Source organism: Podarcis filfolensis (genome assembly GCF_964270895.1).
Source record: "Podarcis filfolensis genome assembly, chromosome: 12".
In the NCBI taxonomy this organism is placed as follows: domain Eukaryota; kingdom Metazoa; phylum Chordata; class Lepidosauria; order Squamata; family Lacertidae; genus Podarcis; species Podarcis filfolensis.
Genome location: NC_139614.1, coordinates 11016984 through 11031013, shown reverse-complemented (window position 1 = coordinate 11031013; position 14030 = coordinate 11016984). Strand labels below are relative to the sequence as shown.

The 14030-nt window shown below is 41.6% G+C and overlaps 2 protein-coding genes across 17 annotated transcripts in view; one reads left to right on the top strand and one right to left on the bottom strand.

The window, feature by feature from the left end:
- The window catches only part of CTNNB1 (catenin beta 1), a 26542-nt gene extending 14013 nt beyond the window's left edge, over positions 1–12529 (top strand). For 7 of the 12 annotated variants that reach the window (XM_083577933.1, XM_083577934.1, XM_083577930.1 and 4 more), the window contains 15 exons: positions 2618–2676; positions 3454–3681; positions 3763–4016; positions 4232–4470; positions 4555–4756; positions 5573–5717; positions 6269–6372; positions 7473–7811; positions 7970–8128; positions 8548–8667; positions 9325–9475; positions 9550–9671; positions 10651–10711; positions 11318–11538; positions 11774–12529. In XM_083577933.1, coding sequence (XP_083434059.1) covers positions 2664–2676; positions 3454–3681; positions 3763–4016; positions 4232–4470; positions 4555–4756; positions 5573–5717; positions 6269–6372; positions 7473–7811; positions 7970–8128; positions 8548–8667; positions 9325–9475; positions 9550–9671; positions 10651–10711; positions 11318–11526 — 2346 coding nt within the window. In that variant the 5' untranslated portion in view covers positions 2618–2663 and the 3' untranslated portion in view covers positions 11527–11538; positions 11774–12529. Of the gene's footprint in view, positions 1–1423; positions 1610–2617; positions 2677–3453; positions 3682–3762; positions 4017–4231; positions 4471–4554; positions 4757–5572; positions 5718–6268; positions 6373–7472; positions 7812–7969; positions 8129–8547; positions 8668–9324; positions 9476–9549; positions 9672–10650; positions 10712–11317; positions 11539–11773 lie in introns of all 12 variants that reach the window. The other 5 variants (XM_083577929.1, XM_083577928.1, XM_083577927.1 and 2 more) reach the window with 2 other exon arrangements.
- ULK4 (unc-51 like kinase 4) overlaps positions 12290–14030 on the bottom strand; it is a 165128-nt gene continuing 163387 nt past the window's right edge. For all 5 annotated transcript variants that reach the window (XM_083577636.1, XM_083577634.1, XM_083577637.1 and 2 more), the window contains exon 37: positions 12290–14030. In XM_083577636.1, the coding sequence (XP_083433762.1) occupies positions 13949–14030 (82 nt within the window). In that variant the 3' untranslated portion in view covers positions 12290–13948.

Sequence of the window (14030 nt, the reverse complement as noted above, 5' to 3'; positions counted from 1 at the left end):
AATTACGTGCATTTTAATGTGTGCTCATTCAGCTTTACGTGCTTTGCTTAAAAAAATTAAAAGGGGCTCGGTATCCAAGAAGAAAAACTTTGGCAATCCCACCAACCACTGAACCCAATGTGTTTTGACCATGCACAGTTTTGGCCCTACCCGCTATTCCTGGAATGTAACCCCCACATAAGTTGATAGTCACCTGTATTACAACTGAACTTAAGTTAATGGTTGCATCTCCATAAATCTCACTCCTTTGGCATACTTCCACAAATGCCAGTACAGTGGTACCTTGGGTTAAGTACTTAATTCGTTCCGGAGGTCCGTTCTTAACCTGAAACTGCTCTTAACCTGAAGCACCACTTTAGCTAATGGGGCCTCCTGCTGCTGCTGCGCCGCCAGAGCACAATTTCTGTTCTCATCCTGAAGCAAAGTTCTTAACCTGAAGCACTATTTCTGGGTTAGCGGAGTCTGTAACCTGAAGCATATGTAACCTGAGGTACCGCTGTAGTTTTGCAAAAGGGATTGCAGGTGATAGTCTTAAATTGGTATGTGGGGGAGGGAAGGCAGCAAACAGAAGAAACACTGTTTGGTCTTTTCATCCAGGACAAAGTTGAGGGCATAATTGTATCTTGCTGGAAAGCTATGTTGGTAACTGTATATCCAGATGTATTGGAGTATATAGGCTTAACCCTCTTGTGATCTTTATCACTGACTCTTGTCAGTTACTACTCTTAATTCAGAGCTGGGGAATCTTTTCCACCCTGAACCAGATTGCCTTCTGGTCAGCATGTGAATGCCAGTGGTGGGCCAAGCAATAAGCACAGATTTTACCTTTTTACAGTAGGCTAGTTTATACACACACATCTTTCTATCAAGACTAGAGATGTAAAATTTTGAGATATTTTGAGGGTGGTAGGCGGTGTGTGTATGCTTTTCTCACTTTTTTGTGGAGGGGAGAGGGAACTGAAAAAATGCAATACTTTTAAAAAAAACATTCAACATATTGAAAGTCAGTTTGTTACTGTAGGAACATAACATGCATTATGTATAGCTTGGTTTACTGTAGGATTATAGTGTCTCATGTATTAAAAGTACAGTTTTTTTAGAAAATAATTTCACACTGATTTATTTATTTTTAAAAATAAATTTTTATTACAGCTTAGCTTATAAGGAAGTTAGGTCCTCTGCTTTTGCTAGTTTGAGGAGCAGGCAAAGTAACAATAGAAACAGGAGCCATCAACATTACAGTAAAACAAATCATTATTTTGAAAATTATCATGTCTCCTCCAATTCTCCCACAGTGTCAAGCAAACATAAAGCACTCATTTCCATAAAAATAGGGGGGAACAAACCTCAGTGAACACCACATGAAATTCAATCGGTCTCCTGTTCTAAGTTATCACTCTCCGTTTGTTCCTTCGTATTGCAGTTCTAAAAATGGATGATTTGCTCAGATTAAACTAAGCTAGTCCAGAGGACAGGACAGAAACAGGTCCACTACCTATGTCAACAAGAAGGCCACAAGCAAAGAAGGCAGTGAATCATTCTTCCTTCTCTTGTGACAATGACAATGCTCTCCAAGAGGCAGAAAACATCTTGCTCTTACATTTTAGAGGTGTACTTTTTGAGTACAGTTTAGGATTTATTTGTGCTCCGTGTACAGAAATATTATGATCCGATACTGTACACAGACTTGCATAAACATTTGGGGGGCCTAAATATATGCATACCTTGTCTTAAGACATAATCCAGTTTTTCTATTTTTCAAAGAAGTCTGTGGGGGGAAAGCGTATTTCTCCTGATTTTATTTACTGGGCTTCCACGTGTATAATTCAGATGAAACATTATTTGAGTTCAAGGAAAATACTACCAGGTGCGAAGCAGAGCCCTTGAGGGCTGTGGCTTTGTGTGGCCTGGGCAGAGTTCTGAAGGCCAGATAGAGAAGCCATTTGGTCCCTAGCCTGAGCTTCCCTATTGCTGCTCTGTTTCAAAGATTTCCCTGACCTAGCAAAGATGCAACTCCTTCATTCAACTTCATAGAAACTAATCTTTAGATCAGGTCATAGCCTAGCAGTTGCATTGTTCTCAAGGTCACCTTTGAGTTGCTGTCGCAAGGCCTCCATCACCCAATAACAATTGGGCTAGGAGTGTGGCAGTTACTTTCTCTGCTGTAGTTCATTAACAGCAGCTCACAGTTTCCCTGCAAGGAAACACAATCTTCTAACAACAGTGTTAATGTTCACTGCACTTAAATGAGCAATAAGAAGATCCAGATGTGTAGTTTATGCCTGGGTTTGGTTTCCTTTGGAAGGAAGTAGCTGGGTGTGTATTGGTATTGTAATATTTTCATTTATTCTAAATGCTCAAGTTGAGCATAGGTTAAGGCACAGTTTAAACAGCTGAGGTCCACTGTCCCCACATCAAATTTCTAGAGAGGCAGTTCCTCAAATTGCTATTTGCTGACAGGGCCAATCTCAGGGTATAGGATGGCCTACAAATATTAAATTATGCTAGTTTCTTTAGCAAAGCTATGTCTCATTACTTAGTGGAATCGTACCTTAGATCCTACTATTGAAACCTAAAGCCAACAAATTCCTTAACTATATATTTTGTTGTATTTTAGGGTCTGAAGTGCAGTAGACCACAGTTCTGGGAGCACATCAAGGATCATGGCAACCCAAGGTGTGTCTTTTGTGTAGCCATCAAGTTACTGATGGTTCATTGAGATTATTTCAATTCTGATCTTGCTGGGTGTGGGCACAAATTCTCAAGACCTAACAAATAACAGCTCTATGTGCCCAGGGAATTAAGGCTACATGGAGTTGGCCTGTTCTGGTAGTTTCACTGAATTCTGATTTTAGGTTTACTTTGAACAGAAAGAGTTGCAGGCTTCTGGGTGGGATTGATACGACTCCAAAACCCCAGTCTTTTCTCCCTGCCCAACAGACATTTAGTTAGCCTGTACTTACAGGAAGAACAATACTGTTAATCAAATTTCAGGGGTTTTTTGTTTCTAGAATTTAATGTGTTTGTAAAACAAAAATAATGAATGGCAAGAAGAGATCAGTAAATATTTGAATGCTTATGGATCATGGCCAGTAGACATCAGATGGAAAACTTGAATTGTGGGGCTGCAGATAAAAGCTCAGATGAAGGAGTATGAAAGTATGAGTTTGAAGGGCTTGTTGAAACAAAAAGGTTTCCACAATAGTGGCGAAACAAACAGCAAGGAAGGGGTAATGTGGAATTCTCTTAAATGGGATTTCCTCGACTAAGGCTCTTGTCTCCTAACCAATCACTCTTCTGGTGTGTGATACAGAGAAGAGCCTCTCCAGCAGGTCTTAAATGGGGTGACCATATAAACTTGTAGTGTAGATAACTTGTATTTGTCCAAATCCAGGATTTTGCCAAAATGACATGTAATGTTGAAGCAAGCTCATCGTTAACCATCTCTTGCAGCTGACTTGATGGAGTTGGACATGGCAATGGAGCCAGATAGAAAAGCAGCTGTCAGCCACTGGCAGCAACAATCATACCTGGATTCTGGTATCCACTCTGGTGCCACAACAACGGCTCCCTCTCTGAGTGGCAAGGGAAACCCCGAAGAGGAAGATGTTGATACCACCCAAGTTCTATATGAGTGGGAACAGGGATTCTCTCAGTCCTTCACTCAGGAACAGGTTGCTGGTAAGTACAGTCTTAGTACCTAAATAACTGCCTACTTCCCTTGTCAGTCAAGTTGTTTAAAAATGCTTGCTCCTATTCCAGATATTGATGGACAGTATGCTATGACGAGAGCACAGAGGGTGCGTGCTGCCATGTTCCCAGAAACATTGGACGAAGGCATGCAGATCCCATCAACCCAGTTTGATGCTGCTCACCCAACAAATGTGCAACGCCTGGCTGAACCATCCCAGATGTTAAAACATGCTGTGGTTAACTTGATAAACTACCAAGATGATGCAGAACTTGCAACTCGGGCCATCCCAGAACTGACCAAACTCTTGAACGATGAGGACCAGGTAATGTGCATCTAATTATTGGCGTGTAAGTAATGAGTCTTTTTCCGTGAGCCCCACAAGGGACACTTCGAGTTGGACTGTGCTGTGTCACATTGAAATTGTGCCTCCAACGTTCATAGTTTTCCTGTGTTGAAAGTGTTTTAGTGATCTTATCATCACACCTTGAAAAGTTCATGAACATCAAAACAAGTAACTCTTTCAAATGCCTTTTGTAGGTGGTGGTGAACAAGGCTGCAGTTATGGTTCATCAGTTGTCCAAAAAGGAAGCCTCTCGCCATGCTATAATGCGCTCTCCTCAAATGGTTTCTGCCATTGTGCGTACTATGCAGAATACAAATGATGTGGAAACAGCCCGCTGTACTGCGGGTACACTACACAACCTCTCTCATCACCGTGAAGGCTTGCTGGCAATCTTCAAATCGGGAGGCATTCCTGCTCTTGTTAAGATGCTTGGGTATGTAGATCGTTGACAAGACACATCTTTCCAACATCTATCAGCCTTGGACTGGAGCTTTGCTAACCTAAACTTTCTTCATAGTTCTCCCGTGGATTCTGTGCTCTTCTACGCCATTACTACTCTGCACAATCTTCTCTTGCATCAAGAAGGCGCCAAAATGGCTGTTCGTCTAGCTGGTGGTTTGCAGAAAATGGTTGCCTTACTCAACAAGACAAATGTTAAGTTTTTGGCCATCACAACAGACTGCCTGCAGATTCTTGCATATGGCAACCAAGAAAGCAAGGTAACTATCAAAACATTTTAAAGTGTTTTGAGTATGCAAAGGACAAATAGTACTGTATTTACTCAAATGTAACACACACCTTTTTTGGCCAAATTAGGGGGCGCATTAGATTTGATGGCGCATTAGATTTGATTGCAAGCTTGAAAAACACCACTGGCATAGCAAATACTTTTTTGGTTTCAAGGTTTTGAAAATTCAGGTGCACATTAGATTCAGTGGTGCATTAGATTTGTGTAAATATGGTAGTCTGGCAGCTCAGAAACACGAGCAGTAAACAGAGGAAGAAACACCTTCCATAGTTCTTTTAGTGACCAAGAATCTAATAAGTCTGTTCAGGCAGGCAATGACACAAATGTCAAAAGAGCCCACATGGCAGTGGCTAGTGTTGGGCTGGGGAAACCCAGGCTTAAATTGCCACTCAGCCATCAAAAGCCCACTTGGTGACTTGCTGCATCTCCCAAGGGTCTTCTTTGTGGGGCACCCACAAAGAATGCCTTTTCTTTAGTAGTGTAACTGGTACATTCATTTTTATCATTTTGGTGTGAGGCCAAGATTCATTTGCTTGGGCGTTTTGAAGGTTTTACTGTTAGATGTGTTCTTCTACCGTATTTCTTTAATTTTAGCTGCCCCTATCCATGGATTTTTAAACTAATTTTTTTTGCAAGGTTGGTTGTCCCTCACCCTGGTATCTATATAGATGAAAGGCAGGTTATAAATATTTTAAGTAAATAGTTACTAGGAGGAAAGGTAGGATATAAATGAAATGAGTAATTACTGCTTTTAAAAAAAAAAACAAAAAAAAAACACTTTTTGCAGCTTATCATTCTGGCCAGTGGTGGACCCCAGGCTCTAGTAAACATAATGAGGACCTACACCTATGAGAAACTACTGTGGACCACAAGTAGAGTGCTAAAGGTGCTGTCAGTCTGCTCTAGTAACAAACCGGCAATTGTAGAGGCTGGTAAGTATCTCTTTTATGGCAACACTATCACATTTTGTGTTAGCTCTGTGCCAAAGCTTATGGATATGGGAGGTGTTTCAAACCAATATGAATGCTTTGGGTTTAGACAATTATTGCTAGATAGTACTTTTAACTAAAGGGCCGCATACAAGTAAAACAAAAGTTAGATGAGGCCATGCCACTTTAAAATGGGTTTCATTTTCCAACTACCGTATAATTAGAGATCTCATGACTTTCTAAACTGGTGGATGGGTTAATGTGTCTGAATCCTGAAGAGGTAATAAAATTAGAAGTACACTGATTCTGGCCATGTGTGTGTGTGAGAAAGAGAGAGAGAATGTGTCCTCATTCACTGGCTTAAAGCTTAGCTCTGAAATGAAACATGGTTGTCAGAAGAGTTAGATGGTTTAAAAGTGAGGAAAATTCAGAACAGCAATCGGGCACATGTGTGGTACTTTTAAGTGAAAGACTGAATGTCCCATGTAAAGAACTTGAGGTTGGAAGAAGGATACATGATGATGTGAAATCTAATATACCTAACTGTTCTTTAGGTGGAATGCAGGCTTTGGGACTTCACCTTACAGATCCAAGCCAGCGGCTTGTTCAGAATTGTCTCTGGACTCTTAGAAATCTTTCGGATGCTGCAACTAAGCAGGTAAGGAACAAGAACTTAAAAGGTTATCATAAATGCCAAAGCTATAAAGTGTTCCCAAGGGTCAAGCTAGGTTGATAAAAGTCACCATGAATAAACGGAGGAGCACGCATGAGCCTGAACCGTGCATGCTCCTTTCAATAAACCATGGGTTGCGTGTTGCCTGGCCCCTGAATTATAGAGCCATGAGACTAGTATTGAAGTATAGGGATGCTATGCTGATTAACACAAGATAGAGGCATATTGCAACAACCATTTGTTAGTGGGGGCATGGAAGAGATGATCTAAGAAATGATGTTGTGTCCAGGAGAGGAATTCTTATGACAGACTGAAATGAGTGAGGAATTTGAGGTGCCTGGCTTTCTTCCTCATTTTTACAATGTTTTTATTTAAAATTATATGCTGTCCTTTAATGAAGCATATTCCAGGCTACTGTAAATTAAGAAAATTATTTCTGCCTATGGATATGCAAATACTTCCCCAGGATTGTTTTAAATCAAATGTGGGAAATAAATAGAAGCAGATGAAGAGAAATGCTTTCTAATGATAGCACTGCAGATTCAGCCAATGCTCTTGCCTCATCCCATATTTTGGATGAGCTGTTCATGTTTCTGTTTTTCAAAGTGCCAGTTCTACATGTTAAACTCTTAAGGGTTCACTTATCCCCGCCTCAGTTTTAGCCTTGGAGAGGGTTAGTTACATGCTGATGAGAATGTGGTAGGTGCAGCTGTGCTTTTTATCTGTACCCTTAGTTGGAGAACAAATTGCCATTGGGAAGAATGCTTGTCACCTCTGGGGAATCCTTTCACATTTAGTTGTGGGCTTGATCAAAAGGGCTTTTTAGGCTTCCCATGGTTGTATAAGCAGATGCCACAGGAGGAAGTGTTGCTAGGATGGATGTACCTTGGTCCTTTTCATTGTTGTGTACTTTGCTGAGAAGCCCTGTTAATCTGCAGTCAGCCATCCCTTTAAATTTCCTATCTGGATTAATAAAACCCACAGATAGGAAGGTGAGATAGTAAAAATAGCTCTTACAGAAACTTGGTATTAAGAAAGGGCCAGGTACAAAGCAGCTGGTGTTAATGCATGCTGTCTTCTTACAGGAAGGTATGGAGGGTCTACTGGGAACCCTTGTGCAGCTATTAGGGTCAGACGACATCAACGTTGTAACCTGTGCAGCTGGTATCCTGTCTAACCTTACTTGCAACAACTACAAGAATAAAATGATGGTGTGCCAAGTGGGTGGCATCGAGGCTCTTGTGCGTACAGTTCTCCGGGCTGGTGACAGGGAAGATATCACCGAGCCAGCTATCTGTGCGCTCCGTCACCTCACTAGTCGACACCAAGAAGCTGAGATGGCGCAGAATGCAGTGCGTCTCCATTATGGACTTCCAGTGGTGGTTAAACTCCTGCATCCGCCATCTCACTGGCCTCTTATCAAGGTAACAGAATTCAAAGTATAATCCTGTCTTTGGGGGTGGGAGAAGACTGAGGGAATCCAAAACAATAGTTCCAGTTGGACTTTCAAATGCTGAAGTGAGGTTTTTGAGTGCCTTGCAGGATGTATTAAACTTTCTAACGGCCTTCCTTGTAATTTCAGGCTACCGTTGGTCTGATCCGCAATCTTGCTCTTTGTCCAGCAAATCATGCTCCATTGCGTGAACAAGGTGCTATTCCAAGACTAGTCCAGCTGCTGGTTAGAGCACATCAAGACACCCAACGCCGTACGTCAATGGGTGGCACACAGCAACAGTTTGTGGTATGTGACTCTTAATGAAGAATGGCAGAAATAAGTGCAGCAGGATCTCCTTTGTCTAACCAAAAGCTTCAAATAATGCAACTACTTGTCTTGCTTTTCCTGCTATTGTGTTAAAATACTGTAGGCGGCTTACTGCAGAGGCTGATTCTGTAATGGCAGACAGGAAGAACTTGCTGGTAGAAGTCTGTAAGTGTTCACTAAACTTAGTGCCGTACCTGCTATTCAGGGATACATTATTCCACTATAAAGGTGGTTTTAACTCTTTTATCTCTGCACTTGCAAAACTTGAGTGCTCACTGAAAAAACACGACAAATATGCCAATGCAGACTAGGTATCAAAGGCATGTTTGATTTGTCAGGATTTCTGTAACTAATACCTGTGTAGTAATTAATCCCCCCCCCAAATGTTTCTTGTGCAGGAGGGTGTTCGTATGGAAGAAATAGTTGAAGGCTGCACTGGAGCCCTTCATATCCTGGCTAGAGATGTCCACAATCGAATTGTAATTAGGGGTCTAAACACCATTCCACTATTTGTGCAGGTAGGTAAAGTTTCTGAGCGAGAAAATACTTGGAAGAGTTGTGACCTTATGGAAGAGTGTGGGAAACCATTTTAAGAAACTGCCTAGTTATTTTCTAGCTGCAGCCTTATCCAAGCACACTATTGGCACAGTTTTAGTCAATATACCATATATTTGCATAGAAATAAAGAATTTGGCATTGTGTGCAGAATTTGGCTTCCTGAGACCTTTTTTTTAAAGTTGAAAATGTGACGGTATGGTGCCCAAGAATCTCTAAAACTGAGGAGGGTCTTACGACATTCATGTAGTAATGTGCCCACTGCCCAGAAAAATAGGGGCTGGATATTTACCTTTGCTCACTTTCAGGACCATCAGACTGGCTGTAATTTTCCAGAAAAAATAAATAAAAGGAAGGCATCAGGTCCAATTAGTTGAGGTGTCAGTGGCCTTGGAACCCAGCTTGTACCAGACAACACACGTGCACTGACTTCATGATCTCATCCTCATTAGTGAAAGTTGAATTTCTCACCAGAAAGTAGTGTTTGATTACCTAGAGGCCTGCAGGAACCAAACTTTGGTCACGGCCCAAGGAAGAGAGGTTTTTCTTGACAATGCTTGTAGTTTGTGCTCAAACAACATACCTTATAATGTCTGTCCCGCTTGATGTTTTCCTTCTAGCTGTTGTATTCCCCCATCGAGAACATCCAGAGAGTGGCTGCAGGTGTACTGTGTGAATTGGCTCAGGACAAAGAAGCAGCGGAGGCAATTGAAGCAGAGGGAGCTACAGCACCACTGACGGAACTTCTTCATTCTAGGAATGAGGGTGTGGGTAAGTGGAGGAAGAGAGAATTGGGCTTGGTGGTATTTGGATTCCTCTGCTAAAACTCCCTTCTCCTTGAACAGCGACATACGCAGCTGCAGTGTTGTTTAGGATGTCCGAAGATAAACCACAAGATTATAAGAAACGGCTTTCGGTCGAACTGACGAGCTCCCTCTTCAGGACTGAACCAATGGCTTGGAATGAGGTCAGTTAAACAGCTAGATACACAGCTAACAGTATTCCTTGAATCATGGAGTTTAAAGGGACCCCGAGGGTCATCTAGTTCAACCCCTGCAGTGCAAGAATCCTGTCCCTGGCCTGGTTAACAGCCAGACACGCTGACCCATTGCACCATATGCCAGCAAACAATAACATCAAGCTTGGACTTTTGTAGTAGGTTTCAGAGCAGTTTTCAGATAAAAGCCATTAGTTGTGTTCCTAAAACTGTTCTGTGGTGTGAGTGAGCCTTTGGATTCCTAAATGCTGTTCGGTGTTGCTAGGTCACTAATGGATGCGGGTGTCACTGTGGGTTAAACCACAGAGCCCTAGGGCTTGCCGATCAGAAGGTCGGCGGTTCGAATCCCCACGACGGGGTGAACTCCCGTTGCTCGGTCCCTGCTCCTGCCAACCTTAGCAGTTCAAAAGCACACAGTGCAAGTAGATCAGTAGGTACCGCTCCGGCGAGAAGGTAAACGGCGATTCCATGCGCTGCTCTGGTTTCGCCAGAAGCAGCTTAGTCATGCTGGCCACATGACCTGGAAGCTGTACGCTGGCTTCCTCGGTCAGTAAAGCAAGATGAGCGCCACAACCCCAGAGTCGGCCATGACTGGACCTAATGGTCAGGGGTCGCTTTACCTTTTTAATGGCAAATTAACGAAAACCATATAATGTTCCTATTAAACACCTGATTGTCGTATACACTAGAAGAAGTCTCCCAATATTAAAGTTTCTATTAATGAGACTATTGCAGAGGACTCAGCCTTGGTATGGCAACTTGGTCTGCTTCATATGTGCTAGCTACATAGAAAAATAGCTGGAGCTGACTGTTGTGTACTTATAACCAAATCAGTGCAGGCATATATAACATTAAGTAACTCTTGGAACAAATTCATAGATGATGGGTGCTTCTGGAATTAATTTCCTGCCTCTGCTGAGAGACTTAATTCTTTGCATATTCCCTACAGACTGCAGATCTGGGACTTGATATTGGCGCCCAAGGAGAACCTCTTGGCTATCGCCCAGATGGTATGTATCAGTTGCAGTAAAACCAAATATACTCAGAATGCCTTTAATGAAGAACTGCAAACACATTAAGGTGGTAGCATCTTAACTGAACCTTGGTTATTTGCGCTGTTCCGTGGAACAGTGCCACTCAAAACACGTGTTGAGCATCCTCTGTGTGAGAGCACCTCACCAAGTCATTCTAGATTAATTGCCTCATATTCAAATGCTACGAAAGTTCCCTGATGCAAAGCGTTTTTGTATATAAAAATGTGCCGGCTGTGTAAATATAGAAACATCTGTTTTATGGGCAGGTAAAAGCAAGCTATAAGCGTTTCTAGTTGCATATTTAAAAGTCTGCATTTCAGTTGTGTGCACTGTAATAGTATTGCTGTTCTGGGTTTTCAGCAGTATGCAGACTAATGGCTTGGCTGGAACTTGCTTATGCTTCTGATAGTAGCATGCTAATGACTTGCCATTTTGTCCATACAACTTCCGGGCTAGAAAATGTGACTTCAGTGTGGCTGGGTTAGGGAATCTCACCCACTGATGTTTGGAGCTTCTGGTGCGCCTAACATGTTAACATGCTTTCCCCCCCCTTCTCCCCTCTGCCATCCTTAACTTTCTTAGATCCTAGCTACCGTTCTTTCCACTCTGGAGGATACGGTCAGGATGCCTTGGGTATGGACCCAATGATGGAACATGACATGGGGGGCCACCACCCTGGTGCTGATTACCCAGTTGATGGGCTGCCAGATCTAGGACATGCCCAGGACCTTATGGATGGGCTGCCTCCAGGTGACAGTAATCAGTTGGCCTGGTTCGATACTGACCTGTAAATCGTCCTTTAGGTAAGAAGCTCCACCTACCTACCAATCTGAGAATTTGGCTGGCAGGGAGGGAACGGCTTTGGGTTGGTTCGTGTTGGTCACAGACGCGCGTTTCAAAATTGCAGTGTCTGCTTTCAACCTGACTCATGATTACGGTCTGTCAGAGTGATTTACTTAGGTGTGTCATGATGCAGTTCTAACCTGAGTAACCATTCCTGTTGTTTAACCCTGATTTATTTTTTTCCCTCCTACACAGCTGTATTGTCTGAATGATCTTGCATTGTGATTGGCCTGTAGAGTTGCTGAGAGGGCTCGAGGGGTGGGCTAGTATCTCAGAAAGTGCCTGACACACTAACCAAGCTGAGTTTCCTATGGGAACAACTGAAGTAAACTTTTTGTTCTGGTCCTTTTGGTCGAGGAGTAACAAATGGATTTGGAGAGTGACTCACGAAACGAAGAATGCACAAGAATGAATATCACAAGATGGAATTTATCAAACTCTAGCCTTGCTTGTTTAAAACTTTTTTTAATTTTTAAATCTCTTGTAATGGTACTGACCTTGCTTGCTTTTAAAGTAGTTTTCTTTTTTGCAGTAACTGTAGGGTTTCTAAGTCTCTGTGTTTTTAAGTTATAGTGAACCTGCTACAGCAATTTCTGATTTTTAAGGATCGAGTAATGGTGTAGAACACTAATTCATAATCACTCTAATCGTATTCTGAAAAGTGTAACATTGTGTAGCCTTTTTGTATAAAAATTAGACAAATAGAAATGGTCCAATTAGTTTCCTTTTTAATATGCTTAAAATAAGCAGGTGGATCTATTTCATGTTTTTGATCAAAAACTTATCTGGAGATGTCTGGGTAGGGGCCAGTAAGAACTGTTGTATGGAACCTTGTATTGGACAGTTTACCAGTTGCCTTTTATCCAAAGTTATTGTAGCCTGCTGTGATACAGATGCTTCATGAGAACAGTTATACAAATGGTTCAAAATTAAAGTAAACTTTTAAATTCACTTCGCTGTGTTATTTCAGTTATTTTGGTGAAATGCAAAATGGTAGCGTGGCTAACTGCAGGAGTATTTATGCCCTAATGCTAGGGTGGGACGTATGAACTTCCATCTTTTGACATTTTCATGTAATGCCATTTGCAGTGCAGTTCTATGCCTTGCTAAATACCACATGCTCAAAGGGGTTTTACTCCCTACTCAGTTTGTCCAGGATTATAGATGCATTACAGGATCTTAACATTTCTAATCTCAGATAAAATGTAACTGAGAAGGTTTATAGATGCAGAAAGGTAGTGGTAGAATCATAAAAAGCAACATTTCAGAAATTGCCACTTTGAAGAACTATTGGGGTTGGCCATATTCCCCTTTGAGTATTATTCCAGGTTTGTTACAAAATCCAGAAAACATCCATCTAGTACAGTATCTATGGCAAAGGATACAGAGAAGTGTCCTGTGATAGTTGCCTCAGGCAACTTCCAATTTTTAAAGGTCAAAAATAGCATCTTGGATTCACTTTGTAACCAGTGAGTCTCTGTAATGTTTCCTTATGTGTTGGCGAATTAGGAAACATCTCTCATTAATTTCATATATAGAGACTAGGATAACAATACCTACTTAAAAGGCCTTCAGTAGGTGTGCCAAAAGGTCAGTAGACAGTGCCTATCTGATACAACAAGCCACTCACCCACAGTTGCTCCCAAATTTCCTGGGGGGAAAAGAGCTTTTAAATTGACTCGTGTTTGAGCAAAGATCATTGTGTAACATTATTAATGGAAACACATGCAAATTTAAAATTATACAGGATTTGGCTTAACTGGTAGTGATTGTACATTGTTATGCTGCCAGGATATCTGTTGGCTGCCTACTTACTGTATTGCCAACACACCATTAACTTGCTTCATTTTCTAAATGGCTTGATTAAACGGTTGAAGCTAAGGGGAAATGTGTAGGCAGCAGGGCTCCTAGGTAAGCAGTTTTTTAAAAGCTGTACCCATCTTCTAATACTCATAGCTCCCCTCTAGTATGACTAATGAAAAAGAAGTTTGGAGCTAGGCAACTGCAAGGGTGCATTATTCCTGTTCCTTCCCCACTTGCAATAGTCCTTTATATTTGGAACAGCAAAAGAGACAAGACTGTCTTCAACAATCTCATATTTTGTGCTCTCAGCAGAAAGGTAGGAGAGCTAACACTGTTGTCTATGTGAGCATTTGGTGAGAAAAGATGGTTCTGCAATTAATGGGGCTCATTATATTACACACATAAAACAGGTGGGTTTTTAAATATTTCGGTTGAACCTAGATATAATTCAGAGCCGTGGAAGCTGATTCCAGTTACTCATCACAGCCTTTAGAAAAAAGACAAATGATAGCGTAAATAAAAATTCTCATTACTCTCACTTAAGCTATTTCTAAAGAAACAACTGTCTTAGCTGAATGAGCCTTGATAGTGTTCAATTTTCTTGAGGATTTCATTTGCCAAGGAAGCAATCGCCATATCAGCGTGGAAG